Below are 27,557 nucleotides of genomic sequence, written 5' to 3'. Positions count from 1 at the left end.
ATTCCACTGGAAAGCAAGACAAAGGGGCCAGTACTCTGCAGGTACTAATCAGGCAGGAAGCAGCAGCTGGGAGAGAATGCCTGCATCTGTTTATGGGGCACATAAATACTTTGAGCACCTACTGTTAGCCAGGCACAGTGCAGGCATGATAGGGGGGTGGGAAGACACAGACGACTTGCCCTCTAGGACTTGACAATCTGCACACACAAATTCCTGTGATGCAATGACTGTTGCAGAGACTACAAAGAAAGTTAAAGATTGCAGAATAGAATTTGATCATTTCCAGCTGAAAAATCAAGGAATCATGAAAGGGAGGACCCTAAAAAGCTGGGTTGCGAGGAATGAGTTGGATTCCGACAGGCAGGGGTAGGAGCCCTTGTGGTGGGGCAGAGTAGAAGAAGAACCTAAATGTCCTGCGAGTCATGACAAAGCTGCTGAGCTCAGAATCCCAAGGACATACCCAGGGAATGGTTAATTAGTCCAGGTTGACAGCAGTAGCCACATGCTGGGGAATTGTGACTGATGAGTGTGGAAGTTAAGGCCAAATTACAGATGGCTTTGGATATCAGGAGAGGAGTGTAGACATTTCCCTGTAAGAAATGTGAGGTCACTGAAGGTTTTTGATCAAGGATATAATAGGATGCTATTGTGCTTTGATTAATCTGGTTACAATGGGTAAAAAAAAGATAATTGGAACATGGAGAAAATAAAAACCAACTAGGAGTTTATCACAATATTCTGAAAGTCTAGAATTAGGATGGTGGCAGAAGGAATATAATGGAATGACACAGATGAGACTGATTTTGTGGTTAAAATGAGTTTCGGCAATGTTGACTTTAAGTGGTGGCAGAGTACCTAAAAGTGTGAATTCTGAGGCTGGGCTGCCTGAGTGTGAGTCCTAATTTTGCCACTTACTAGCTGTGTGACCTTGAGTAAGTTACTAAAACTCCACATGCCTCCGTTTGTGAAACACAGCCAATAATCATCCCATACTTTATGGGATGGTCACAGGGAATAAATGACTTAACATTTGCAAAGTGTTGCATAAATGTTTGTTAAAAGAAACAGAACCTCACTATGTTCATGCAGCCCTATGTGAATGTGAGTTGTCAGAGTTGGTGAAACTTTTCCCATCTTTGCCCATCTCCTAAAATATTGACTTTTTTTTTTAGTTCCTAATCTGTTTTAGAGCTGTATTTTCTCTTTAGGCAATCTCATTTACTCAGTGGATGTAAATACCATTTGTATGTTGTCAGGAAGCAAATGTGTATGTCCCCTCAGACTTCTCTTCCCAAAATGAGGCCTCCTTTTGAAAATTTCACAAGTGTGTCAAAATTAACATGACTTAAGTAGAATATAGCTTATATGCCACATAATGGCATTTCAGTCCAACAATGGACTGCAAAGATGATGGTGATCCTGTAAGATTATAACACACTATTGTTACTGGGCCTTTTCTGCATTTAGATATGTTTAGATACACAAATACTTTCTACTGTGTCACAATTGCCTACAGTATTCAGTACAATAACATGCTGTACAAGTTTGCAGCCTCAGAACAATAGCCTAGTTATCCCGTAGGCGATGCCATCTAGGTTTGTATAAGTATACTCTATGATTGCACAAGGATGAAACTGCCTAACAACACTTTTCTCAGAACATATCCCTGATTGTAAGTGATTCATGACTATATTTGACTCTCCTCACTCCAAGCCTGTATCTCCTACAGTTCTACAACTCAGATAATGGCATCATCCTTCACCAAGTTGTCGAAACCCCAAACTTGAGATTCATCCTGCATTACTCTTTCCCATTCAATACATCAGCATGTCCTACAGGCACTGCCTCCAAAACATTTCCAGTATCAGTCCACTTATCTTGATCTTTATTCTTCCCTCTTCAGCTCTAGCTACCATTATTTCTCACATCACTTCTGTAATAGTCTTCTAACTTATTTCCCCAGCTCCACTCCGATCCTCTTCTAGTCAATTCTCCCAACAATGACTGAACTGATTATTTAAGAATGTGTGTCATGCATGCCACTCCACTGGTTAACACTCTTTAATTGCTTACTACTGGATAAAGAATTGAACCTCAATACCATAACATGGCCTACAAGACTCCTTGTTCCTAATTTCTCATTCTCTTTTCATGTCCTTCAATCCCTTCCCTGGCTTTCTCTACCATCCTCCAACATGTCAAGCTCCTTCCCACCTCAAGGACTTCCAATGTTTGTGCTCCACCTTGTTGCAACCTTCCTACATTGCTGGTTTGCTGGTTATATTCTACTTACCCTTCATAGCTCACTTCGAATGACATTTTCCCAGCAAGGCCTTTCCACTCATATTTCTGTCTTGGAATGTACCATACTTTGTAAATATGTATTTAATTATGGGCTTATTTTGATTGACATTTGTCTCCCCCATTAAAGCTCTGAGAGGACAAGAACATATTTGTTTTGTTCAACACTATACACCTAGTCCACCCAGTGCCTGGATTGAAATATATATTTTGACAAGGAAGGAACAAAGGGAGGAAGGGAGAAAGGAAAGAAGGAAAGACAGGCCTTTACCAACCCTAATCAATAGCCATTAATTTTTGCCTCTGAGACCTGGTGGGGCGTTAAAACAGTGGAGAGTTGGGAAGAAAAAAATTGTTTGGTGGGATAAGAAGAATCCCTCTGGTTTTGGCTCATCATCATTCAGGGCATATATATTTACTCTCCCTCCCATTCACACTTCCTAAATATAATTACAGAACAGATAGTATAAAAGGAATGCATACATAACAACTCCAATAAATATAAACAAGTACCATTTGCAAGGCCAGGAATGTTGAGAAATTTCCAGAAGAAAGTAAATAGGATCAGATTTAATAAGATAATAAATAAATAAGAGAATAAATCCCTTACAGTGGTAATAGCTTTTCTTCCTAACTTTTCACTGGGTCCCTAGAAAAAGGCCCAACCTGCAGGCAAAGGTACATGGGGCAGAAGCAGGCCTAAGCCTAGGGCAATGATTAGCATACAACCAAGGTGAGCCTTGGCTGCTTTTCCTTCTCCTCTTGGCACATTAATGCTAAGGCTGGATATGGAATCTGCTCTCATGCTAAAACCATGAAAAGGTCCTTCCAATAAAGCAGAGATCAACTGTGTGTGTGTGTGTGTGTGTGTGTGTGTGTGGCTCACTAGCATGTGCTTAGAGCCAGAGATGCAGATCAAACTAAAATAACTTTAGAACCACATAGCTTACACAGAAATGAAAAATAAGAAGAACAATTCTTCAGAGGAATGAAATGTAACCACACAAATCACTCTTGAAGTTTTCCTTAGAGACTGGGATTTACCATCTTGCCCCTTTTTATCCTCTTCTCATATACCTTGAAGGAAAGCAATCTATATTCAGCAACACCTCCATTTTTAACCCACCCATTCAAGGTAGAGGCTTATCATAGAACAGACATAACTGCAGAGGAAACCAGACCAGCTTCCAATATCAAGCAACTGAATTCTTTGTTTAAAACATAAACAAACCTGAATTAAAAAAAACAAACTGGAAGATCTAGCTAGAGAACTATGAGAAAACTATGATTCAACATAGTACTGGAAGTTCTAGCTAGAGTAATCAGACAAGAGGAAGAAATAAAGAACATCCAAATTGGAAAGGAAGAAGTCAAATTATCCTTGTTTTCAGATAATATCTTATATCTAGAGAAACCTAAACACTCCCCCAAAATCTATTAGAATAAACAAATTCAGTACAATTTCAGGATACAAAATCAACATACAAAAATCAGTAGCATTTCTAATGTCAACAGCAAACAGTTTGAAAAAGAAACCAAGGAATTAATCCCATTTACAATAGCTTCAAATAAAATGAAAGACCTAAAAATAAACTTAAAGAAGTGAAAGATCTCTACAATGAAAACAAAGCATGGATGAAAGAAATTGAAGAGGACACACAAAAAATGGAAAGATATTCCATGGATTGGAAGATCAACATTATTAAAATGTCCATACTGCCCAAAGCAATCTACAGATTTAATGCAATCCCCATTAAAATATCAATGACATTCTTCATGGAAATAGAAAAATAATCCTAAAATTTATATGTAACCGCAAAAGGTTCAGAAAAGCCAAACCCATCCTGAGCAAAAGAACAAAACTGGAAGAATTACATTACCTGACTTAAAATTATACTACAGAGCTGTAGTAACTAAAACAGCATGGTACTGGCATAAAAACAGATACATAGACCAATGGAACAGAAAATAGAACCTAGAAATAAATCCATATATCTATAGTGAACTTATCTTTGACAAAGATGCCAAGAATATACAGTGGGGAAAGGGTAGTCTCTTCAATAAATGACACTGGGAAAACTGGATATACATATGCAGAAGAATGAAACCAAACCTTATCTCTTGCCATATACAAAAATCAAATCAAAATGTATTAAAGACTTAAATCCAATATCCAAAAACTACTAAAAGAAACATTGGAGAAATGCTTCAGGACATTGGTCTGGGCAAGGATTTCTTGAGTAACATTCCCAAAGCACAGGGAAACACAGCAAAATTGGATAAATGGGATCCCATCAAACTAAAAAGCTTCTGCACAGCAAAGGAAACAAAAAAGTGAAGAGACACCCCACAGAATGGGAGGAAATATTTGCAAAATACCCATCTGACAAGGGATTAGTAACCAGAATATTTAAGGAGCTCCAACAATTCAATAGGAAAAAATCAAACAATGCAATTTTAAAATAGGCAAAGGATTAGAATAGACATTTCTCAAAAGATGACAAATTGCCAACAGGTATATGAAAAAATGCTCAATGTCATTAGTCCTCAGAGAAATGCAAATCAAAACTGCAGTGAGATATCATGTCACTCCAGTTAAAATGGCTTTTATCAAAAAGACAGGCATAATGAATGCTGGCAAAGATGTAAAGGGGAGCCCTTGTAGGGACATAGGATAATATGTCTATAAAACAAGAAAATGCTCATAAAAAGATAAATAAAAAAATAGTCTAAAAAATTAAAATCGTCAAATTTAAAAAGTTAATAGAAGTCTTATATTCCTATGACAGAGCAGAGGGAACAGATGGTAGAAAATCATCAAAGGAATACTAGAAGAAAATTTCTCTAAGCAATGACTTGTGCCAGGCATGGGGGACTCATGTCTGTAATACCAGCACTTTGGGAGGCGGAGGTGGGAAGATCGATTGAGGTCAGGAGTTCGACATTAGCCTGAGAAATATAGCAAGATCATGTCATTACAAAAAAATAAATAAATAAAAAAGAAAGGAGAAGAAGTGACTTGAAAATTAGCCAAAATATCCTGAAATAAATAAATAAGAAAATTAGTTCATTTAGTCAGTAAGATTTAATGAGCTCTTACTTTTTGCCAGGCATTGTTTTTTGAGCATTTATAGATGAGGGAACCAAATAAGGGGGAAAAATCTTTTGGAACTTGCATTTCAGCATGCTGCACACAAATAACAAAAAAGGACATATTCATTTAGGTACATCTCAATGACATTTCTGAACTTCAAGGATAAAGATAATGTCTTAAAAGCTAGTAAGGGCCTCGGCTGGTGGGGAACATTTATCTATAAAAACATCAGACTTCTCATCTGCGACACTGTTTGCAAGATGACAGTAGAATAATGCCTAGAAAAATATGAAGGAAGGTAATTTTAAAACTAGAATTCTATTACCAGATGAACTATCACTCAAGTATGAGGGCAAAAGAAAGACCTTTAATTGGACACCTGAGAACCCCCAAAATTGTTCTCCCATACACCTTCCTGTAAAAAGACAAAAAAGGAAAACTTAACTCTGTACTTTAGAAAACCAGAAAGTGAATCCAGAAGTATACCATCATAAATGAGAAGGAATAGAAATAACCCAGGTAGTAAAACAAAGACAAAAAGGCAGTGTGATAGCTGAGCAACAAGCTTAGAAAGCAATCAGTCTACATTAGAACAGAATATTAGAGGCTCCAAAAAGAATGTCTAAGAAAAAGTGGCTGCCACATTACAAAATGCATGATTAAAAATCATGAGTATAAATCTATTGTGATAATGATACATTATAGTGTGACATATTTCAACAAGTATTATAATAATATATTACTGATATAGTTTCATACTGTTGAGATGAAGGCATATTTTCTCCTGATTAACCATACAAAAAAGTGATTTTTTTCCCAGGAAAAATAAATGCAAGAAATGCATGGTCTAAATATAAAACACTTTAAAATGAGGCATAATTCTGGATAATTGATGCAGTGTGAGAAAGATCATTCTGTGAAAAAAAAAAAGTCATATCTCCAGGCATAAGGCAGATAGCCTCCAATGATGCATAATCGAGTTTATAATTGACATCAACTACACCCTGTGAAGTTCAAGTGCTTGGGTGGGGAGACGGAGCTAACCAAATACTTGGAATATGAGGTTGTAACTGGGAATAGACCAGAACTAGTGTTGGAGATTTGGTAGTTGTTCACATAAAGCAGGTGATCACCAACTAAGCCTGTGAGAAGAGCTGAGAAGAGGCAAGGAAGAGCAAAGGAAGAGGCTCTGGAAGTCCATCTTTTAGGAACTGACATGAAGAGCAGGAACAGAAGGCTGCAAAATAGTCCTCAGATCTAGAAATGTGCACTCTTCAGAAAGGAAGAGGAAGTGTTCTAAAGGAGAGTCACTGATGATTGGAGTGGGGGCTGAAAGAGAGTCAATTGACACTTGGCAGGAACTGATGACCTGATTCTGTTCAAGGAGGGGAGAAGACAGCTTGCAGGACAATTTGGAGTTAGAATGCAAAAGGCATCACAATCACCATGCGGTCTATTCATAAGAAGGCATAGAGTGGGTTGGTGGGGAGAGAGGAGCCCCACAATCCTAGCCCTTATCATCATGCTGGGATCTTGTGACTGGGGCTGGGTTGGGGAAGGGGAATTAGTTTGCTCAGTATTGTCAAATTTCCAAAGTAAGAGAATCCCATGCTGGATACTTGCTGCATAAAAGCTTTTGCGATACAGTGTGTCTTTTTGAGACTGGTATAGAATGCTATATTCTATAACAGAGTCCACAGGTACTTCCCTGTCATGCTTTTGAAGGTAAAAGTAGTAGGATCCCTAGTTGGGATAGCCTTCCTGTCTTTGATTATATTCTACCTGACAAAAGGCATAACCTGAGGTTAAAGCATCCTGTTGTGTATACTGTAAACAACTGCAGTATCACACAACAACTCAGTGAGCACTGTTGACCCTTACAAAGCATCACCAACAACTAACCAAGCTGCTCTTCAATAAAACTGTGTCTGTGGCTCAGGAAGGCAACCAAGCTTGTCTTTCAGAGAGGCTTTGCCAGGAGAAGGGAAAAGTGAATTTTCACCTAGCTAGGAAATCAGGGGGATATGAGACCAACATTGTGGATGTTAACCCAGTTTCCAGAAGACAGTCATGAGCTCTGCTTTTGGGTTACCTGGTTCCTTGAATGGGTCTTCAGTGAATGGACAGTTACTGAGACTAGGGCTATTTATGATGACACACCTAAAGTGTCTGACCCGAAAGGAGTAAATTTTTTAATGTCCACACCAAACAACACAATTATTTTCTGTAATAATCACATAATAATCAATCATAATAAAATGATCATTTTGAGTGATGTTTCTTTAGTTTTAAAACAAACAACAATTTAAAAAGAAATTTAAATGTTAAAAGTTGGCAAAAGAAAATCAAAATCTCAGGGCCACTCCTGCCCCCAACTCCTTACGCAAAAGGGAAGGTAAAGGCTTTGGGGACCTGTGCATTATTGGCCCCACAGATCATTCATAAAGGAAATTCCTTGCTGACCTCCCATAAGCAAGGACATGCAAACTGTAACTTTAGTTCCACAGACTATGTCTAGTTCCTAAAACTAATGTTTGTTCAATTCCACACTAATAATGAATTACAAGTTTATCTTGACAGGTGCAGAACAGGAGACACGACAGGATCAGACATTCTTCCACCTACCCAGGGATATCTACCCAATTGATGCTTCCTTCACTTTTTTTTTTTCTTCTAACAGTTGGCTTTATCATACATAAAATGTAGATTTCCTGGGCCTCACAAAAATGTAGCCCTTTTGCTTTACTTTTGGCCCCCTGCTCTTTCCCTTCCCTCTGGTAAGCTTTTAAATGCTCGAGCTTCCAAGTTTTGCTTCAGAAAAACAACCACAGCTCTGTCTGTGGTTCATGTTTTTCCCAGACACATCCTCAACTTTGGCTTAATAAACCTCCATTGGTTGAGATTTTTGCCTCAGTCACTTATTTGGGTAAACAAAGTATTACTCAAATTCAATAAAATGCTTCATGTCTGAGGTGAAAGTTGCACTTACTAAACAGAAGTATTACACCTTACAGCGCACATTCTGCTTCGGTGTTTTAAATTTTAAGTACAAATGAAAACTCCAGATAGTCACACAGAATGACATAATTGGACTAATTCAAGGTCTGTTCTTGTGTTTATAATCACAGTGCTACTGTTGCTTATTTTAAATAAACTATTTAAATTCAGGAATGTGTAGTACTACAGGAATTGGAGACAGAAACTGCTGTACAGTGTACAGTGATCTCCACCAATCTGGAACACTTAGAAACGCCCTGTTGGTAGCTGAGTTATGTTGGAGCATAACTGAATAATGCAGAGTTCTCCCAATTAATTTCTGTGTAGAACATAGTGTTTATTAAAGGAACAGTAACAAAAATGTGTGCTAATGGGAAGATTATACACACACAGTTGACCCTTTAGGAACATCGGTTTGAACTGCATGGGTCCACTTACACATAGATTTATTTTTTATAAAAATCACACCAAGTGTGCCTGCCTCTTCTGCCTCTTCCTCCTCTGCCACCCTGAGACAGCAAGACCAACTCTTCCTCTTCCCCCTCCTCTTCAGTCTACTCAATATATAGACTATAAGGATGAAGACCTTTATGATGATCAACTCTCACATAATGAATAGTAAATATATTTTCTCTTCTTTATAACTTTCTTAATAACATTTTTCTTTTCTTTATTTTATTGTAAGAATATAGTATATAATATATATAACATACAAAATATGTGTTAATCAATTGTTTATGTTATCAGCATGGCTTCTGGTCAACAGTAGGCTATAAGTAGTTAAGTTTTGTGGGAGTACAGTACAGTCCTGAAGTACAGTAATAATAAGGACTGTCATAGATGTAATGATAAGTAGGAGAGATTTACACTTTCAAGAAGTTTAAAATCTGTTATTTAGCAACAGTAGTTCAGATTCCATTATGTTTCATCCGTCAGGGATGTTCTTTTTTTATCTTGTCTACCTGGCGGATGCCTATGTACCTTTTTAGTTTTAACTCAAGAGAATCTGTGAAGACTTCTGATTCCAAAAGGTACGGTTAGTTGCTTTTTCTTTTGTGTAGCCAATGGCTCTCACCAGACAGGTCTCACATCCTTAATTAGGCTAAACTATAACCCCCGATTTGCATGTCTGTCTCTAAACTCAACAGTGAGCTCCTAAGATCAGAAGCCGTAGCTTACTCCTCTTTGTATCCCCAATGTCTAGCAGGGTGTCTAGAACATCAGGCTCACGGTAAATTTTAAACACTATGCATCCAAATTCCTGGGAAAATAAAACATAGCTGCAAGTATCTATAACAGAAAATGAGTCCGTGTAACATCTCCCTCCCATATCGAGATTATCGTTAAATTCTACTTGCTTCCTCTTAGAGATGAGAGATCAGAAATCTAGAGAGATATTTACATCACTGACTCTACTTCCAAACACTGATCTTGAGAATATAATAAAATGATCCTGTGAATAAAGATCAATATTCTATTTCTTAATGCTGCTAAATAGATCTTCCAAACCAATCTTCTATCACATTAGCAAACTTCCAGAGAATATAGAAGCTGGAATGAGTCTTTGAAAAACAATACAGCTCAATACTTTGATTTTGTATGTGAAGAAATAAAGATCCTGAGATACTCAGTGACTTGCCCAAGATTTCATGTTTGGTTAGCAGAAGAGCTAGTGAGCAATTTCCTGCTCAAGAAAAAATGTTGAAAACAAGAACTCACACAGTAAGGACCAACTGCCTCCAACAGAGAGGGTTATTTCCTTGACCAAAGAATATACCACAGGGCTCTTCAAGATGCAAGTCTTATCCTTGAGAGAAACTGAAACAAAATTCTACTTTTAAGTAAAAAGCTTTGCATATACTGTTGCCACAAAGAAATTGATGTCATAAAGTGACTTTAGGAGGGGTTTTGGGGTATGGTCTAGTCTGAGAAATACTGCCTGTCAGTGCAAATTTCTGGGTTCAAGATCCACCACCACCATTCGTCAGTTCTACGTCATGGATAAATCGATAGCCTTAATGAGTCTTCCACATCTACTTATTGGTGACAGAAATACCTATAAGTTTTCCTCTATAAATTGTCACAAACGAGACATAACACATTTTGAAATACTGTACTCCTTAATACGATGTAATGAAAATGACACCAAATACGGCCCAATTCACAATCTCAGTTTAATCATGAGAAAAGCATCAAACAGCACACAAATTGAGGGTCGGTCTACAAAACAGCTGACCATTATTCCTCAAAACTGTCAAAGTCATAATAAATGCAAAAAGATTGAGAAACTGCCACAGCCCAGAGGAAATTAAGGAGACACGACGATTAAATGTGATATGATATCATAACTTAGATCATAGAACACAAAAAGGACCTTCATGGAAAAACTGGAATACCCCCCAAAAAACTAATAATAATGTATCTAGGTTGGTTTCTTAGTTTTAATAAATATTCATGCTCATGTAAGATGTTAACATTAGGGGAAGTTAGATAAAGAGTATATAGGAACTCCCTGTATTATCTTTGCAGCTTTTCTATAAATCTAAAATCATTCCAAAATAAATAGTTTTAAAAGATAACTGGATAGGCTTTCTAAAATATAACAAATTATATTCAAATGCTAGATCATGTCTAGAGAGAAAATAAATTTGTGTTGAAGAGATTTGAGTGGTTAATCTGGCATTTTTTTTGACTTTTGCCTCTTGCTTAGTTTGCTTTTTACTAGAAGGTGAGCTGAACAGAACTAAATTCTATCCAAGAAGTGGTATCTTCTGTTCATCACACTTGAACATATCTCTAATGAGAAAAGCGCTCGATCAGAAGCAAAGTTTACTGATTTCCAGAGCGATTTCTATGTTGATCTGGCTGTATTGGAAACTTAGACAATGATGTCACCTCATTTGCTTTGTTTTCTCATCTTAAAAAAAGTGGAATAATAGTGCAAATGTAGGAAGTGTGGAATGAATATAAGTGAAGATGTTTTAACAACTACAAATTAATATACACATGTGATGAGTTATTGTGCTGCCACAAGCTTTGGAATCAGTGGTCTTTCCCAAATGTCCAACTCCTAATCCTTAAAACCTGTGAATGGCAGGTTACCTTACATGGCAAAAGACTCTGTAGATATGATTTAAGGGTCTTGAGAGATGGGGAGATCATCCTGGATTATCCAGATGTGCCAAATGCAATCACAATGGTTGTTATAAGTGAGAGGAAAAGGTCAGGGTCAGAGAATGAGATGTGATCACAAGGGTAGAGGCTGGAGTCATGCAAGGAAGAAACCATGAGCTAAGCAATAAAGGTGCCTCCAGGAGGTAGAAAAGGCAAAGAAAGAGATTATCCTCAGAGCCTTCAGAATGTGTATAGTCCTCCCAGATTCCATAAAGTTGGAAAAATACATACCCTAAGGGTCATGACTTAATGCTTTAAAATGGAAAACAGGCCCAAGATTCTGGCATCTCAATCTTAAAAGGAGGACAAAACATTCCTTTCAAACACTACCATGTGAAGTAGGTGCTAGGGGTGAGGGGTTGCTTACTATTTTTAATGTGTGCTTCTCCCACTAGACCATAACTCCAAAATGCTAGGGGTCATCTCTTCTTGCAATCCCAGTTCCTGGCATAGAGCCTCCTCTAATGAAAATGCCCAATTTCCCTACTGTATTAGATAGAGTTTGAATAGACAGTATTTGGCACAAATTTTCCTGAAATGTGTTAAATGTAGATGTGAATATCTATGCTAAATTATAAATATATTTTTACTTGTGATATATATTACATATATACATACTTCATTTATATATTTCATAAATATATATACACACACACACTTTAAATGCTATCCAACAAGCTCCATGCCCAGCCTTCAGTAACACGATTAACATTATATTTTTGGTTTTACAGTCTTAGTTTACATGCTTATCCTCTCTCACCTTGACTATATTAAAAGAAAACAAACAAAATACCTCATTGATCTTTCTGATTCTGATACCCTCATTGGGATACAGAGCATCTCCATTCCTGTGGCCATAGCTGGCTTTCTAAAATATATATTTGACTGTGTCTCTCCAGAGCTTAGAAATGTCTTATAATTCCTCTATCTTTAAAGAACTGTGTCCACACTCTTGCACACAGAATACAAAGAGTTTTTTATCACTGGAACCCTCCAAGCTTGCTGGCTTTCTAATGTGTCATCTCCACCCTGTACTCTGCCTTGTGGGTACTTAGCAGTACCACCCTCCCCTCCTCCTCCACTTTGAGCAATCATAAATTTCGTCAAGACCCACTTCCAACTTCCTTCCTTCCACCTACCTTGTGCTCAGACACCTGGATCTGGAAGAATGCTTTGGGATGCAAATGACAGAAAGCCTGACTCAAAGTGGCTCCACAATAAGAAGTCTGTTATCTCATTCAGCGCAGTCAGTGAGGTGATTCCTCGGCAAATTCCACTTTCGAGTGGGCCCTAAAAGACATGAGTTCTTCCCAACTTTCCACATTGCCATTTTAGTGTGGCTTCTGTACCCAAGCTTACTCAGCAGCCTTCCCGTCACATGCCATGGATAGAACCGTTCACGCGTTCATGTCTGTATTAGTGTATGAGTCACGTTTATCCTGAGAAACAGAACCAATAGAAGTAGGGGGGTTGGAAGGGTGAAGATTGACTTAAGAAATTGGCTCACATGATGGTAAGGGTTGGCAAATATGGTATCTACAGGGTAGGTCAGATAGACTGCAGGCCCAGGAAAATGTTGATGTCGCAGCTGTAGGACAAAAGCTTCTGGAGGCAGAATTTCTTCCTCCTCAGGGGACCTCCATTTTTTTCTCTTAAGGTCTTCAGCTAATCGAATGAGACCTACCCACATTACATAGGATGATCTGCTTTACTCAAAGTCTGCTGATTTCAATGTTAATCTAATCTGAAAAGTACGTTCCTAGCAACATCCAGATGTGTTTGACCAAATATCAAGGTACTATGTCTCACCAAAGGGACCCAAAACTTAGCTATCACAATGTCTAAAGCCAATCACTGATAAGAAAGTAACTTGTATCACTGATACAAGTAACCATGACTGGGCAGATATTAGGTAAAAGTAACCCTGGTTGTTGTTGGTGGGGCTCCTTCCCTGAACACAGGGCTCTGCCTGCAAGCTGCACTCTGGCCGTGGGTGGGGTCAGATGAAGGTGTAGATTTGAGCAGGTAAACTACAAGGTCTGTTAACTACCAGGCAGACAGAATCATAATGCTGAATAGCCTCCTTTATATGTTATATAAACCCTTTCGGGACAACTGTTATCCTAAATCATGGGTTTATGGCTTTTGACTGTGGGCTCACCCTTGAAAAAGAATCATGGATCAGTTACCTCTTTATTAACAGCTCCAAACATGACGCTAGCACCAGGTAGGTAGTCCACATAAATGCTATTGAACTGACCAAAGTAGGGTATTTGGGTGCTAAATTAACCTGCATTCACCGGTACTATAGAGCTCATATATTCTTATCTGCCACAGCTTTGTTGTAGTCACAGATTCACAACTGTCATGCTAAGTGCCAATTATTTCCAGACACTTTAAGTAAGAAATTCATGGAACAGTAAAACTAGTTCAAGCAGTCATGTCAACTTGTTTCCTCTTTCACACATCCAAGACCTGAAAAAATTCTCTGTAGCAAGTTGAAGACCTCGTCTAACCTTTTAGTCAAGTCAAGGTAAGAGGGAGGGTCCACTGTTTGCCCCAAGCACCAAATCAGATAAAGAAGGTCATATGGAGTCTGTCTAGCGGTATAGCCCCAGGTTCAACTACTTAATGCATAAACTCTCATGACTCTTATTTATTTTTTTTAACAGAGTTAGAGTTCCCAAAAGTTTAGAAAATGAACAGATTCCAGCCTTTTTGCAGAAGGCTTTGGGATGGTTAAATTCTGAGAATGATGAAGTCAATCTCTCAGTTGGCCCCTGTGTAGAGACCCTTGAGCTTATGAATTTGAGGGACATTTACTAAGCATCCTCTGTGTGCCAGGCATTTTGAGAGACCCTCTCTTACATTATCATACTCTCCCAGTGTAGCTCCTGCCTCTTCTGAAGCAGGTACCAACCACTGTCATGTACTGACTCCCACCACGCACCAGTCATTACCTCCATTATGTAACTTAGTCCTCACAAAACCTCATGGGACCAATTTGGTTCTTATCTCCATTTTAGGGATGAACAACCCAGGGAGGGGGCTGAGAGTGGGTGGGTAACTTGCTGACAGTCTTCCCAATAGGAAACCAGAGAACCCAGACTCAAGCCCACGCATGTCTGACTTCAAAGTCCACAATCAAAGACCACATCTTACTGCTTCCCATGTAGTAGGGTTGACACATATTGTCTTAAAGTTGGGAATGAGGAAAAGTTAAATTCTTTTCAATCAACATATAAAGAAAAGATAAAAATTCTTTCCCATGGTTATGTTAGAAGCAACAGCCAACCCAAAACAGGGCCTTGAACACACACAGAGAAAGAACGTGACAGAAGAGGAGAAAAGATCAAAGAAAAAGATGTGGGGCAGAAAAGCAAAATTTTGCAGTGACCATCCCGTGCTCTTGATGGGCGTTTCTGTCACTACAGAGGATGTTCTTTGCAGGGTAGTACCAACTTAGCAAGACTTATTATAACCTGAAGGGAACCCCCTGTGTTACTCCAATTCCATACTTACAAAGTACAAGAATACAATTATAGATGTAATTTATGGGATATCTGGAATATGAGAAGCAGATTCCTTGCCCCCAAATATATCAACATTCTATTTGTTTGTAAAGGGACACTCCTAATGTTAAATATCAAATACCATGTATCTATACATACAAACACATCTTGTGTCAATTAAATTATTATATTACCCATAGAAACCTCGGTCATTTCTAGATGAATTAATCAGGTTCAGTTTTTATGCTCCCTGGGCCACAGAAGAGATGTGCTAGAGTAAATTCATCAAGTTCATGTAAATTTATGAGGGTATTTAACAGGAGGCTTGCTTTTGCCTGCGTCACCCACTCTCCTCACCATGCCTGCTTTACTCCAATTGGAAAGCTCCAAGAGTACTTATTATTGCCCCATAATAAAAATGAGAAAAGACATGCTCAGAGCAATTAGGTAGCTTTCTTAGCTCTGCACATCGGATATAATGGGCTCCACAAAAGAACAGGAAAAGATGACATAGCAGCCAAGAATAAACCAGGTGACCTGGGACACTGCCCTTTCTACCGGCCACCAACTACAGAGACATCAATGGACACCTCTGACACTCTGTATTCAGTGCCCTGAAAGAAAATGCACATTGGCTCCTGTTGAGGGCTTTCTTTCTTACTCTCTACATCTAAGCAGTTAAAAATATTTTGTAGTATCTCACCTGCCTTCCCTTCCACCCTTCCCTCTACTATTCTTATTCTTTCCCTCCTCCCATCCCCGATTAAAGCCTTGAAGCAGCAGAAGGATGAGAACCATAAGAAGGGTAGGAGGAGGAGGAGAAGACAAGGACCCTCCACCCTGCTTCTGAACTAAAGTCATGGCATGCTTCTGGCTCTAACCTGTCTTCAGTTCTCTGTCTTCTGCCCCCATGCTGACAGCATCCACTTTGCCTGTTATTTTCAGCTAGTGCTTGGCCTGATCTGCTAAGTCTTGGCCATGGACGCTACTGAAGTGACACCAGTGACATGCATTCCAGCAAGCTTTGTTGCCATAGTCAGCCTTTTCATTTTTTCTATTTCATTAATGTCAAGAAATGGCTCTTCCTCACTTAGTCAAATGTCAGCAAATAGAGCTTTGACCCTCAGTCATCCACCCCTTTCTCCCTGACACGGCATCGTACAGGTGGAAGGACCTTGGGATTATCAGCTCAGAAAAACGTTTTCTAGTTAACTTGCCACTCACTTAAACTTTCTCTTGAGGGAATATTCATCTGACACATCAGTTAGACAACAGTGCCTTTTGCAATACATTCTATGCCATGTAGCAAATGTAAAATCCTGGTAATAATATTAGCTTTAATATAAATTTTTTCTAACAAAATAGATAAGAATAAGATAAGAATGTGTACTTACCTGGAACAAAGCTTCCCTGGACCACCTCCTTGTATGCCCACCAGCCTTCATGGATTTTTGGTGAATTCTGTTGAGCTAAAGGAAAAGCAAGGAAGAGAGACTAAGATGACGGTGGAGAAGTACTACTGTGTCCTGGCTGTCAAAACAAGAGTGAATATCCATAAAATAACCCTTTTCTATCCAAAAGTCATAGTAAAACAGCAACCCCCTCTACTCTTTTTTTTCCCAAATTATTAACATGTAAATATACTGTCATAGATTTTTATAAAAAATGCTCCAATATTTTGATTTAAGTAAAAGACAGTAATTGTGTATTTAAGTCCTCATCTGTCCCCTACAAACACATACACACACACACACACACACACACACACACACACACACACACACATACATACCCCTGTGCTGGAGTTGAAGCAAAGAGGCAGAGCCCATCCACAGCAAGAACTTGGTACATGCATGGAACCATCGTATTTGAAGAGGTTGGGAATTTGCTAAAGGAGCTGGGCTAGAAGTCTCAAGGGCAACCAGCCAGCCTCCCTCAGGTCCCAGGGAAATGAAAACAAGAGTATAAATAACCATGGTGGGGGCTTTTGACATCACAGCAAGAAATGGTGGAGGACTTAAGATTTGGGAAATACCGCAGAAATCTATGAGCTCATACTGACATGATCTCAGAATAATCATTGTATTTATGACAGTTGGTAGGTGAATTGGGGCAATTCCATGGCACATCCTTGTATACTTCCAACTACAGGTGACATATAAACTTGTGTCTATCCCTTTACTAATTAAATTTCATTCATATTTCAGTTCTCAGTCACATGGGAGGAAAGTTGGGCAAATTCAACCATATTTGTAATTTGATTAAGTATATAACAAATGATAATCCTTTGCTTTAATTTCCTTCTTTAAATCTTGTTTTTGTTTTGTTTTGTTTTTCAGCCTCTGCCTTCAAAGTCCTAGTTATGAGACACATCCTTCTGGGTTAGGAAAAATGCATACAAAACAATGGGTTTGGAAGCAAGGTTTTGTGTAGAGAAAGGACTTGCCAAATTCCTGTAGCTTCCAGATGGGATTGTGTTGCTTATCTCCAAGTGGTCTTCTCAAAGCATAGAGAAGATACTTTTTCTGCCTGTGATGTTAAGTCCCCTGAGGCTTGTTGCTCTGTGGTTGAAGAAGAATTTATGATACAGTATGGAAAAGTGAAGCCCACTCCTTCTGAAACTGACGGTGGGGTTAGAGGGAGTTAGAAACAAATAGGAGGGACAGAGAGCCTATTTAAGGCTCCAGGAAGATAACACCTTTCACATAGCCCAGCACAAATCTAGGGTATGGCTGCATCAATGTACATGAACTTCATGGTATTCTGACTTCCTACATGGTGTGGATTGAGTTCCAGTGTTTCCACAGACCTTAAAGATCCTGAAGGTGGCTAGGTTGAAAGCCAGTGATCTGCTCTGGGGCAGCAGGTCAAAGGGGAAGTGGAATCAAAGCAGGGGCTGCAAAGGCTCAATCCAGCCATAGGGCCAAGAGGAAGATCCAATCAAGAATTTGTGGAATTCCTGGAATTTGTGACACCAGGGAAAGACGGAGATTGGAGGTCAACCAGGAGGGCTTTGGGTCTGACCAAGTTGAGAAACAGGATCAAGAGTTACATGGCTGCAGAAATCCACCAAGTGAGTAGTCAAGGAACATTTCTCTAGAGTTCACAAGGGTTCCGATTCTTCCTTTGGGCCTTGGCACTGCGTGATCCATTCTCCCCCTCCCTGGTTCACTGGAGGGTCATCATAGGAATGAGAGGGGAATCCCAAAGGCTTAGAATCCATAAAATCAGATATGACCTAATGCACTCAGGCTTAATGGCCCTTAATTACATAAAATTCATAGACAGTACAGCCTACTATAAACAAATTCCCAACCCTGATATTTCACTAAACATCAGCCTATCTCAGAAAGACATGGAACATGTCTTAAGCCTGGAAAAGATATACATTTCTAAGAGCTCAAAAGCAATGAACTGCAATCACCATCAAACAGCTTTGCATCAGAGATAAGCCAGGACTGGTTTTCCTTATCACAGACATAAACTTCTGGGTTTTATCAAAACTAAGTTTTATCCAGTCAGGATTGATGCCAGTCATTGAACAACTTAAACCATAAATACAACCTCCTCCCTTTACTCTCAAGGCTTAGTGTGGAAGCTGCATTCTCTTGCATATATTTCATTATTCCAAGTAAGGATCCACTCAGCACTCAAGTTTTTATTTTACATTAAAATGTTTACTTAATAATTATATAATTTTTTTGCAGTATTTACACATATTTTAAAAATTCAACAAAAGTGTTTTAATCGTAATATAAAGGAGAAATAAAAGACACATTATAACTTACAATAATACATATTTCAATGTGTGAATGCTTGAGCGTGATATACCAGAACAGAGCTTGGCAAACTGGTTTTTGCTAGGTAAGTATGGCCCACTGCATGTTTAGCCCAAGAGCTAAAAATAATGGTTTTACATTTTTAAATGGTTGAAAAAAATAAAAGAATAATATCTTGTGACATGTGAAAATTGTATTAAATTTAAATTTCAGGGTCCATAAATGAAGTTTTATTGGAATAGAGCCATGCCCATTTATGCACATATGGTCTATTGCTACTTTCTCACTACAGTCGCAGAGCAGAATAATTGTAAAAGATACCATTTGGCCGGCAAAGCCTAAAATGTTCCCTCTGTGGCTCTTTATTGGAAAAGGTTGTTGACTGCTAATTTACATACATAATTTCACAAAGAAAACCAATCAATATAATCAATGTCGTGATTTAATTGTAATATAAGAGAAATACAGGGAACATAATTTATAATAAAATATGTATTTCACCACGTAAACACTTGAGCATTATGCACTAAAAGATAAAATGGAGAAGCCGGATGCTTGACTGAAACAGGGACAGGTAATACCCTTGTGTTGTATTGGAGATTCCAGAATGCAAAAGTGTCACTGGTTTCAGCAGTCTGATTTTCTGAAATAGCAAACGACTCGTGGCGAAGTTCAGAACAAAATAAAGTAAGCCTTCTCTTGATTTACATGGTATTTGCACTGCTGAAGAACAGGGTATAATAAAACTTTGTGCCCACATGTAAAATGGAGTTTGACTGCAGGCTCAGAAAAATTAAAAAGTTTTTCACTCACTTGAATGTCTGCTGGGACACAGGATGATTTATCACTGTTTGGAACTATGTAATATATTGCTGAGCATATAGCATCTTTGCCTCCCCTCTGTTGATGCTAATTGCAACCTCTTCATTTTACTAACAATCTCAACTGCCCTCACCCATTTCCAAAATATTCCTCCAGAAACAGTAACATCCCTGTTGACAGCTGCTGACCTAATGGGACTTATTTACAGTACTATTTATATGTGCTAAATGAGATACAGTAAAACATTACATTGAACACTAATCAGAGGATAGTGTTTTATCTAGGTGAAATATACATCTTCCCCTATATATCTGAATTGTAGTGTCACGTTGAGCACATTTGCCATCCCATCGCACATTCAAGTATTTTTTTCTACTTTTCCCTGCCATTTGACCATATCCTTAAAAACTGTTATTTCTACAAAGGCTAAGGCAGTGAGGAAAAGAGAGAACGCAAAGATGTTTGTCATCAAGATGGCAAAAAAGGAAAAGCTAACTCTAATAAAGCCTGAGTAAGATGACTAGGTTTTCAGATTTTTAGATCTATTCATAGTTTCCCCCTTTCTTTTCTCACACGTGCACGCACCCCTCTCCCCTCACACACATCCCCCTATAAGGAAGACTATCAGTCCGAGGGAAACATCAATTTAAGAAGCATCATTTGAAAGGAAGAAGATAAAGAAGTCTCTGGATAAGTAAGAGCATTACAACGGACAAAATTATCATGAAAGCCTCTGTTCCACCCAGGAAGTTGCAAAACACTCTACTCTCTCTTCAGCTCCAATCACTGCTTCTTCAGCTACCCCATCCATTCAGCAGTAGAATGATGTAAGATTTCGGCAACAGGTAGGTGACAATCAGACAATCAGACCATCTGAGTAAAGCCTATTGTAATGGGAGGGCTGCAGAGTTCCTGTGAGCTTTCTTTGACATGCATTGTGAAGAACCCAATTCACCCTGCAAAAATCAATCAGCCTGAGTAGAGCCCATTCGATGTCTATCAATTACAAAGTATGATAGCTGCAGGCTAGAATTGAAGAAAATGAAGGTGTTCTCTGTAATACATTTTCGATTGCCTTTGGATGTTCAGTCTGGCCTCGTACTGTTTGGCAATTTAGAAAGACAGGGTGGCATATTTAAAAGGTTCCTCATTTCCCCCATTTAAAGTTCTGCTACAGTACTACAAGCAGGTTATTTTAGATGGAGAACCTAGAGAAATGCAGGATTGCGATTTTAACCCCTCCCACCAGATCCTCAGCTGTCACCTTGTTGTTGTTTACATCTGACCTGAAGTGAGTGCAGAGCTGATGAGAATTCCTCAGAGCAAACAGGTGAGCAGAGAGCACGCTTAGCTTCCGCAGCATTCTCTGTTTCTCTTTGCCTATAGTTCAGAATTTCTTTATTTAACGTGCAACCAGCCCCTGGGAAAAATCCAGGTGTCTAATCAAAAAAAATTGTGTTGACAATAAAAGCTGCCATCCCTGCCAGATCGGGAGATATACATAGCAAGGAAAAATCTCTGTCGATTTTATTCTCCTTTTCCCACACTGGCAGTTGGAGAACTTATGAGTTTTAAAAGAGAACTCAGAATCTCAGCATTTTGGAAGAGGCACCAAGTTCATTGCTCCAATTGCTTCTAGTACAGATGAGGAAACGTAGGCACAGAGAAGGGATGACATTTATTAAAGGACAGGGTATTAGAATAGGAGTCAGCAATTTTTTTTTTTCTATAAATGGCCACATAATATTTTAGGCTTTGAAGGCCATACTGTCTCTGTGCCAAATCCCAACTTTGCCATTGTAGCTCAAAAACACCCATACACAATATGAAGGAATGTCTCTGTGTGCTAATAAAATTTTATTTATAAAAACAGATAGAGAACTGGATTTGGTCTGCAGGCCATAGCTAAGACTCCTGTCTTAGAGCTAGAAAGGATTTTTGTTATCTAGTTCTGCTTCTTACTTAATGATTAGAAGCAAGCTACTTTAAAGACAAAATTAAAATTTTGAAACCTAAAGGTTTCTAATTCCATGTATATGGCATTTGATCAATATGCACTGCAGAAAGTATTGTAATACAAAATCTTTTGCAGATTTTCTGAAGTTGGTCACCAGAGTCTACATAAAATTGAATACGTCCCCCTTCTCATTCAAGTTCCATTGTGGGTTAAACCACTGAAGTTAGAGGAGCCTCATATAAACAAAACCCACAACCCCATGCTGAGTTTTCCTAACCAGTCAAAAGAGATGTGAAGGATTCCCCAAACCTCCTTTTATTTTCCCCACAAGTTCATAAAATCGGATGCTTCTCCATCTGTCAAGCAAGTGTGGGCCTGTCCACCAACTTGAAAACACTTATGTTCACATCCCCACTGACCAGAAACATAGGCACCTCACCCACAAGTCTTCAGATATAGATTAAAACCTCTTAAGGATCGTGTGAGCAGGGATACACGTCAACCCCTATCATTAGTTGGGAGACAGTTTACTGATTCAATCTAAGTAACTGAACTAACTTAGGTTCAGAGAAAACACAACTGCAAAGTACCTCCATGTAGAAATTCTAGTGGTCTCTTTACCTGGCAGGAACAAGACTCGAGAGCAACACCTGAGTGTGCACAGTTGAGGTGGGGAAGTAAATGGTGCAGCAGGAACAGAAGAGCCTTTACACAGGGTTCCAGTAGAGGAAGGGAGTTTGCTTAACACAACTCCACCACATCTGCTTACACACCAAATCTTAAGCACGCATGTTGCAAAAATGTACTTCCAAGAGCACACAAACCATACGTGTGCTGGGTGGTCTCTGACTAGCAAAGATGGAGCCAAATACGTGGGAGAGGCAGTCAGAGTGCATATGCTGCTGTGGTTACTGGTTTCAATGCGATGGCAGAATCCCTGAAATGTTTCTCTAAGAAACTGTTTTCCTTTGCTGGAGGAAGTAACTTAAGGAAGGAGGCACTGAATCTGTTAACCAGGAGAACACCAGATGTTGGAAGGCAAAAAAAAAAAAAAAAAAAAAAAAAAAGTCTTCTAACATTGGATGAATGATGCAAGGAAAGCACCATATCCTCAGTATGGCACTGTCTTCCTCTTACTGGCTAATTCTGCCTCCCAAGTGGGCAGCAGGAATGTTGAAAAGAACATGGATCACCAGAGGAAATATAAATAACCGCCCCAGTGCACTGCATGGCACCCAGTGGACTGAGAGGGATAATACCCATTCTCAAGTACTTGACTTTGACACCACCCGTTAGGTATTTCCCTTCTCTGTGCATTCCCAATAGTATGTGCCAGCCCGCATTTTAACATTTAGGGAGTGCCCTACACTGTCTGTGTCCATGCCATTCTTTCCCACCAAACTGTAACTTTCCTGAGGTCAGAGAATATATCTTCCTTTAAAATTTCATTTATGCAAAGCTTAGTACATAGGTACCCAGTAAAAATTGGGTGAATGCATGGCAAATGTTGTAGTGAAGCTGTATATCATACAAACTTGCAGTCCAGCTCACACTAATCCTTGGCAGGTTTCAGTCTATATTCAAGGACTTGTGGGAGTGACGCCTGTATTTGTGGTCAGTGGGAATGTAGACAAAAGTGTTTTCATGTTGGTTGACAGCTCCATACTTGCTTGACAGATGGAAGAACACCAGGAGGTGACATCCTGCCTGGGGAAATCAAAGTCATAGCAAACCCACTTTTCTTTAGCACAATATGTTTCATTTAAAAGCAAAGGGGAAAATCGCCGTACCTGAGACTATTTACATCTCTGCCATTCTTTACTTTCCCTGTATTTGTGAGACAGAATGAAACTCATTTCTATCTGTCCATCCTATGAGACACCCCCACTGACCATAGAAACTAGACAGAACACTCAGATCATCAAGAGCAGCGCTGAATAACTGGGTGACACAGTGACTGTTCCAAGCAGAGAAGATGGACATGACCTAGAATCACCTTGTACATGGCACCAGATCTAAGTAAGTGGACATCAAAATTCTATTTCTGTTGGGAGATGAGAAAAGAAAAAAATGGAGGTGGGGCAGCCTGCATTACTTTCTCCTAATAAGCCTAGCATGGATCATGGTTAAGAGGCTCAGACGTAACTGGAACTGAAAAATCAACAAGAGAAAAGTCCCCAACATGGGTGATTCTCAGCCTGGTATTCTAGAATTTCTGCACTTTGGATTGACCACACATTCTGATCTCATTTCTCATAACCTTTACACAATTTGTTCTACCTGCTACATCCAAGTACACCATGTTTATTACTTTTTCCACACCTTCTCTCTACCCTTTTATCCCCCAGAATTCCCTCTTTATTTCTTCACTTACTTTATTCAATCCTCAAAGCCTCTCCAAATACCACTCCTTTCAAGAAATCTCTACTGATCATTCAAGTCTACTGTAATCCCCAAATTTCAAAACATTAGTGTCTACTCCTCATTCCCTACTCTCATTAACTCAACAGACATTTATTGGGTACCTATGATTGTCAGGCATTGAGGATTCAAAGTTCCTCTTTTCCAAGAAGTTCCATTCTACTGGTGAGAGACAGAATAAAGGAAACAAATGAATTAAAATATAAGAACAATGTCAGATAGAGAAAAGTACTCTGTAGTATAATTAAAGAGGATGGTAATAGAGTGACTGGAAGATAGCATTAGATCCTCTGGCAGGAATGGTCTTTGAGATTAAGGCACAGAATGAGAGATTTAAATAACAAAAGAGATCTGGCCTCAGGAATACCAACAGTGATAGTACTTCAGGGGGACTCAAAGACTCTAAGTAGGTGGGAAGCAGCTGGGCTTTTTCTAGAAATACAAAAGTGGCCATTATGTGTGACCTCTGCAGATGCAGGGGTAGGTTCCAGACGAGGCTCCGATGGTGTAGGTAGGAGTCCGGGAGGAAGATGATGGTGGCTTCAACTAGGGCAGTGTTGGCAAAGATCCAACACTATGTTTTAGAGGAAGAGTGGATAGGATTTGCTACTGAATCAGATGAGGGAAATTGAAGGCCCTAAGTCCAGGATAACTCTCCCCTTTTTAGGCCTGAGTGACTAGATGTTGACAGTTACTGAGATGACTGGGGAGGCTGAGGGAGGAGCAGCTCTGGAGTGTAGAGGGAAGTCAGAGTTTCACTGGAGATGGCTAATGAGCATTTATGGGGAGATGTTCATCATATCCATGAATGCAAAGTGAGTTGTGCTGTAAGGAGAGGTCAAGAGGAGATGTATGTTTATGGCTCTTTGACATTTAGATGGTATTTAAAAGCCATGAGTCTAGAAGAGGTCCCTAAAAAGAATATGAAAATGTGTAGAAAGAGATGAAAAGGTACCCAGAAGAGGTTCCAGGACGCTTGATATTTAGAGATTAAATAAAGGATGAATATCCCAAATGAGACTAGAGTGAGAGGTCCTTAATTTGGGGAAAAGAAAAGAAACAGGAGAGAAAATAGCAGTCCAGTGCCATTTCTTGTATCTTTATTTGTCTCTCTCTGCGTGTGTGTGTGTGTGTGTATATATATATATATATATATAGAGAGAGAGAGAGAGAGACTTTTTATTTTAGAATAGTTTAATGTTTATAGAAAAATTATGATAGTATGGACAATTCCATCTATATTCCATACTCGGGCTCCCGTTATTAACATCCTATGTTAAGCATAGTACATCTGTCACAATGAGTCCATGTTGATGATTATTAACTAAAGTCCACATCTTATTCAGATTTCCTACATTTTTAACCTAATGTCTTTTTTCTAGGATCCCATGCAGCCTTCCACACTACACTGAATGGCCATGTCTTCAGTGTATCCTCAGGGATACATCGATTTTTCATATATTTTTAATTTATGTTTTCCTATTATCCCTGTCTCCCTGACTAAATTAAAGCTATCTCAAGGGGAAAGAATGTTGTGCCCTGTCTACCATAATGCAGCATATGCTATAGATACACTGGCTTAGTGTCTAATAAATATTTGTTTAATAAATACAGGAAAGGGAGAAACACATAAAGCTCCATTTACAAATGTTATTCGTAAGCTTTGTAGGAATAGCCACTCTTCAGACTACTCTCCACGTTTTCCTTGAAATAAACTTAATGATAACTGGTCCTTAAAATCCAAGAATGGTGTAATTCAAATAACAATAGTGGAACACAAAATAAAAGGGACAAAGAGATTATCTCTAACCTCAATTATAAACTATAGCTATAATTTTGTTTTCTGTGTCTTTTACCAAATGTTACTTGAGTTGTTTTCCCATTATTTTTAATGTGCAGATAATAGTCCTTTTCATAGATATGCCATGCCATAATGTAACAATGATTCCTTTCCTAGTCACCCTTTGGTTGTTTGGATGCTGCAGTTAACCCTTTCAAGGATGGGGCTTCCCTTGCTTTTCTCTTTTAGAACTTCTCTGTAAACACAGCATGCCAAAATCAGGGAGGAGAGGCATAACTGTATATGTTAGCTTACTTTGTAAAAAATACTATAATAATCTGCATTGCCACAGTGATTTAAGTCATTATTTTTGTAAAAAAAAAATACTGGAGTATCCTCAAGACAAATAATGGAATAATGCTATCCATTTAAACATTTTTTTTATTTCTAATCAAGAAATGTTACTATTCTGTCTAATGTGCAATTCTCTTTTGTCACAAATTCATGAGATAAACATTTTGGAGTCAGGACATAGTTCATATTTTATCTTTTTTGCTATTATTTATGATCTTAGAATGAAGTATTGGTGTGTTACTCATAAATATTGTAGCTCAATTTTGAAGGAGGGTATATTCACTGTTTTAAGTAGATGGAAGAAATTAGGGACCCAAAGAGTTCAAGCCCATTCTCAGGTTCACCCACCCTCCCATAAATCACAGCAATGCTGAGAATATGTGTGTGCTGTATTCAAAATACTAAAAAGGAACTATAATTGCAAAGAATTACTGATGATTCCTAAAATCCATGGGTCAGTCAATTTTGTAATTAACATCACGTCATAGGACACTTTCCACCACAACTAGTATCTCTGAATGAGACTAAAATCTCCTTATATATCTCTTTAAGCTTGTTGCTCTACTGAGAGACAGTGTAAAATAATGGAAACTACACAGCAGCCTACAGTTGAATCCCAATTGTGTCAATTTGAACAAATTATTCCATCTTTTAAATGCTCGGTTAAAACAAACAAGCAAAACAAAAACAACAACAAAAACCCCAAAACACTTCAGTGTCCTTATCTGACAATTGGGAGCTAAAATACCTGAAGGACTGTCAAAAGGACTAAATATGTTAATGTACATGAGACGATAGTTTGGGCTCAATAAATGGCATTCGCTACCTGCATGATTTGATGTTAGTGGCGGTGGTACTGGGGGCACAGTGAGTAAACAATTGCTCAGAAAAAGAAACTGGAAGCTGTGGCATGATTTTACTTGAATTTGGTTAAAATTGAATATATATGCACACACCTATACCGTGGCCTGAAGAAACACTATGCACACTCCATCCTCTAAATTCTGAGCCAACTTGTGAGAGTAAAAAGCTCTACTGGACTGAGGGAGAGCTCAGGAATCTCTGAGGACACTCAGGACATTTGTGAGTCCAAACACAGTCGCTGAGGAAACTTTGGGAACAGAGCGTGAGACTTGAAGCAGGAGCAAAACTGATTCAGGGAACTCATGCAGGAATCTATTTGCTGGGACAAAGCGCAGGAAGACTCCAATGCCCAGCAGGAGAGTGGACAAAATAACCAGCTGGAATCAATCGGCCACGGTGGGACTTAAGGCCACATGCAAACCTTAGGAAAAGGCCAGGGAAGTTTTAGTCGTTTATTTTTTCATATTCCATAGCTTAACATCTTTTTGTCCTTCATTCAGAT

General features: G+C 38.8%; 1 protein-coding gene across 1 annotated transcript in view; it reads right to left on the bottom strand.

Annotated features, from left to right (window-relative positions):
• CA10 (carbonic anhydrase 10) overlaps positions 1-27,557 on the bottom strand; it is a 464,685-nt gene that overhangs the window by 371,757 nt on the left and 65,371 nt on the right. The window contains exon 3 of the mRNA XM_020280899.2: positions 16,473-16,547. Coding sequence (XP_020136488.1) covers positions 16,473-16,547 — 75 coding nt within the window. The remainder of the gene's footprint in view (positions 1-16,472; positions 16,548-27,557) is intronic.

The sequence above is a fragment of the Microcebus murinus genome, chromosome 18 (genome assembly GCF_040939455.1).
Source record: "Microcebus murinus isolate Inina chromosome 18, M.murinus_Inina_mat1.0, whole genome shotgun sequence".
NCBI lineage: Eukaryota > Metazoa > Chordata > Mammalia > Primates > Cheirogaleidae > Microcebus > Microcebus murinus.
This window is presented reverse-complemented; position numbering and strand designations above follow the sequence as displayed.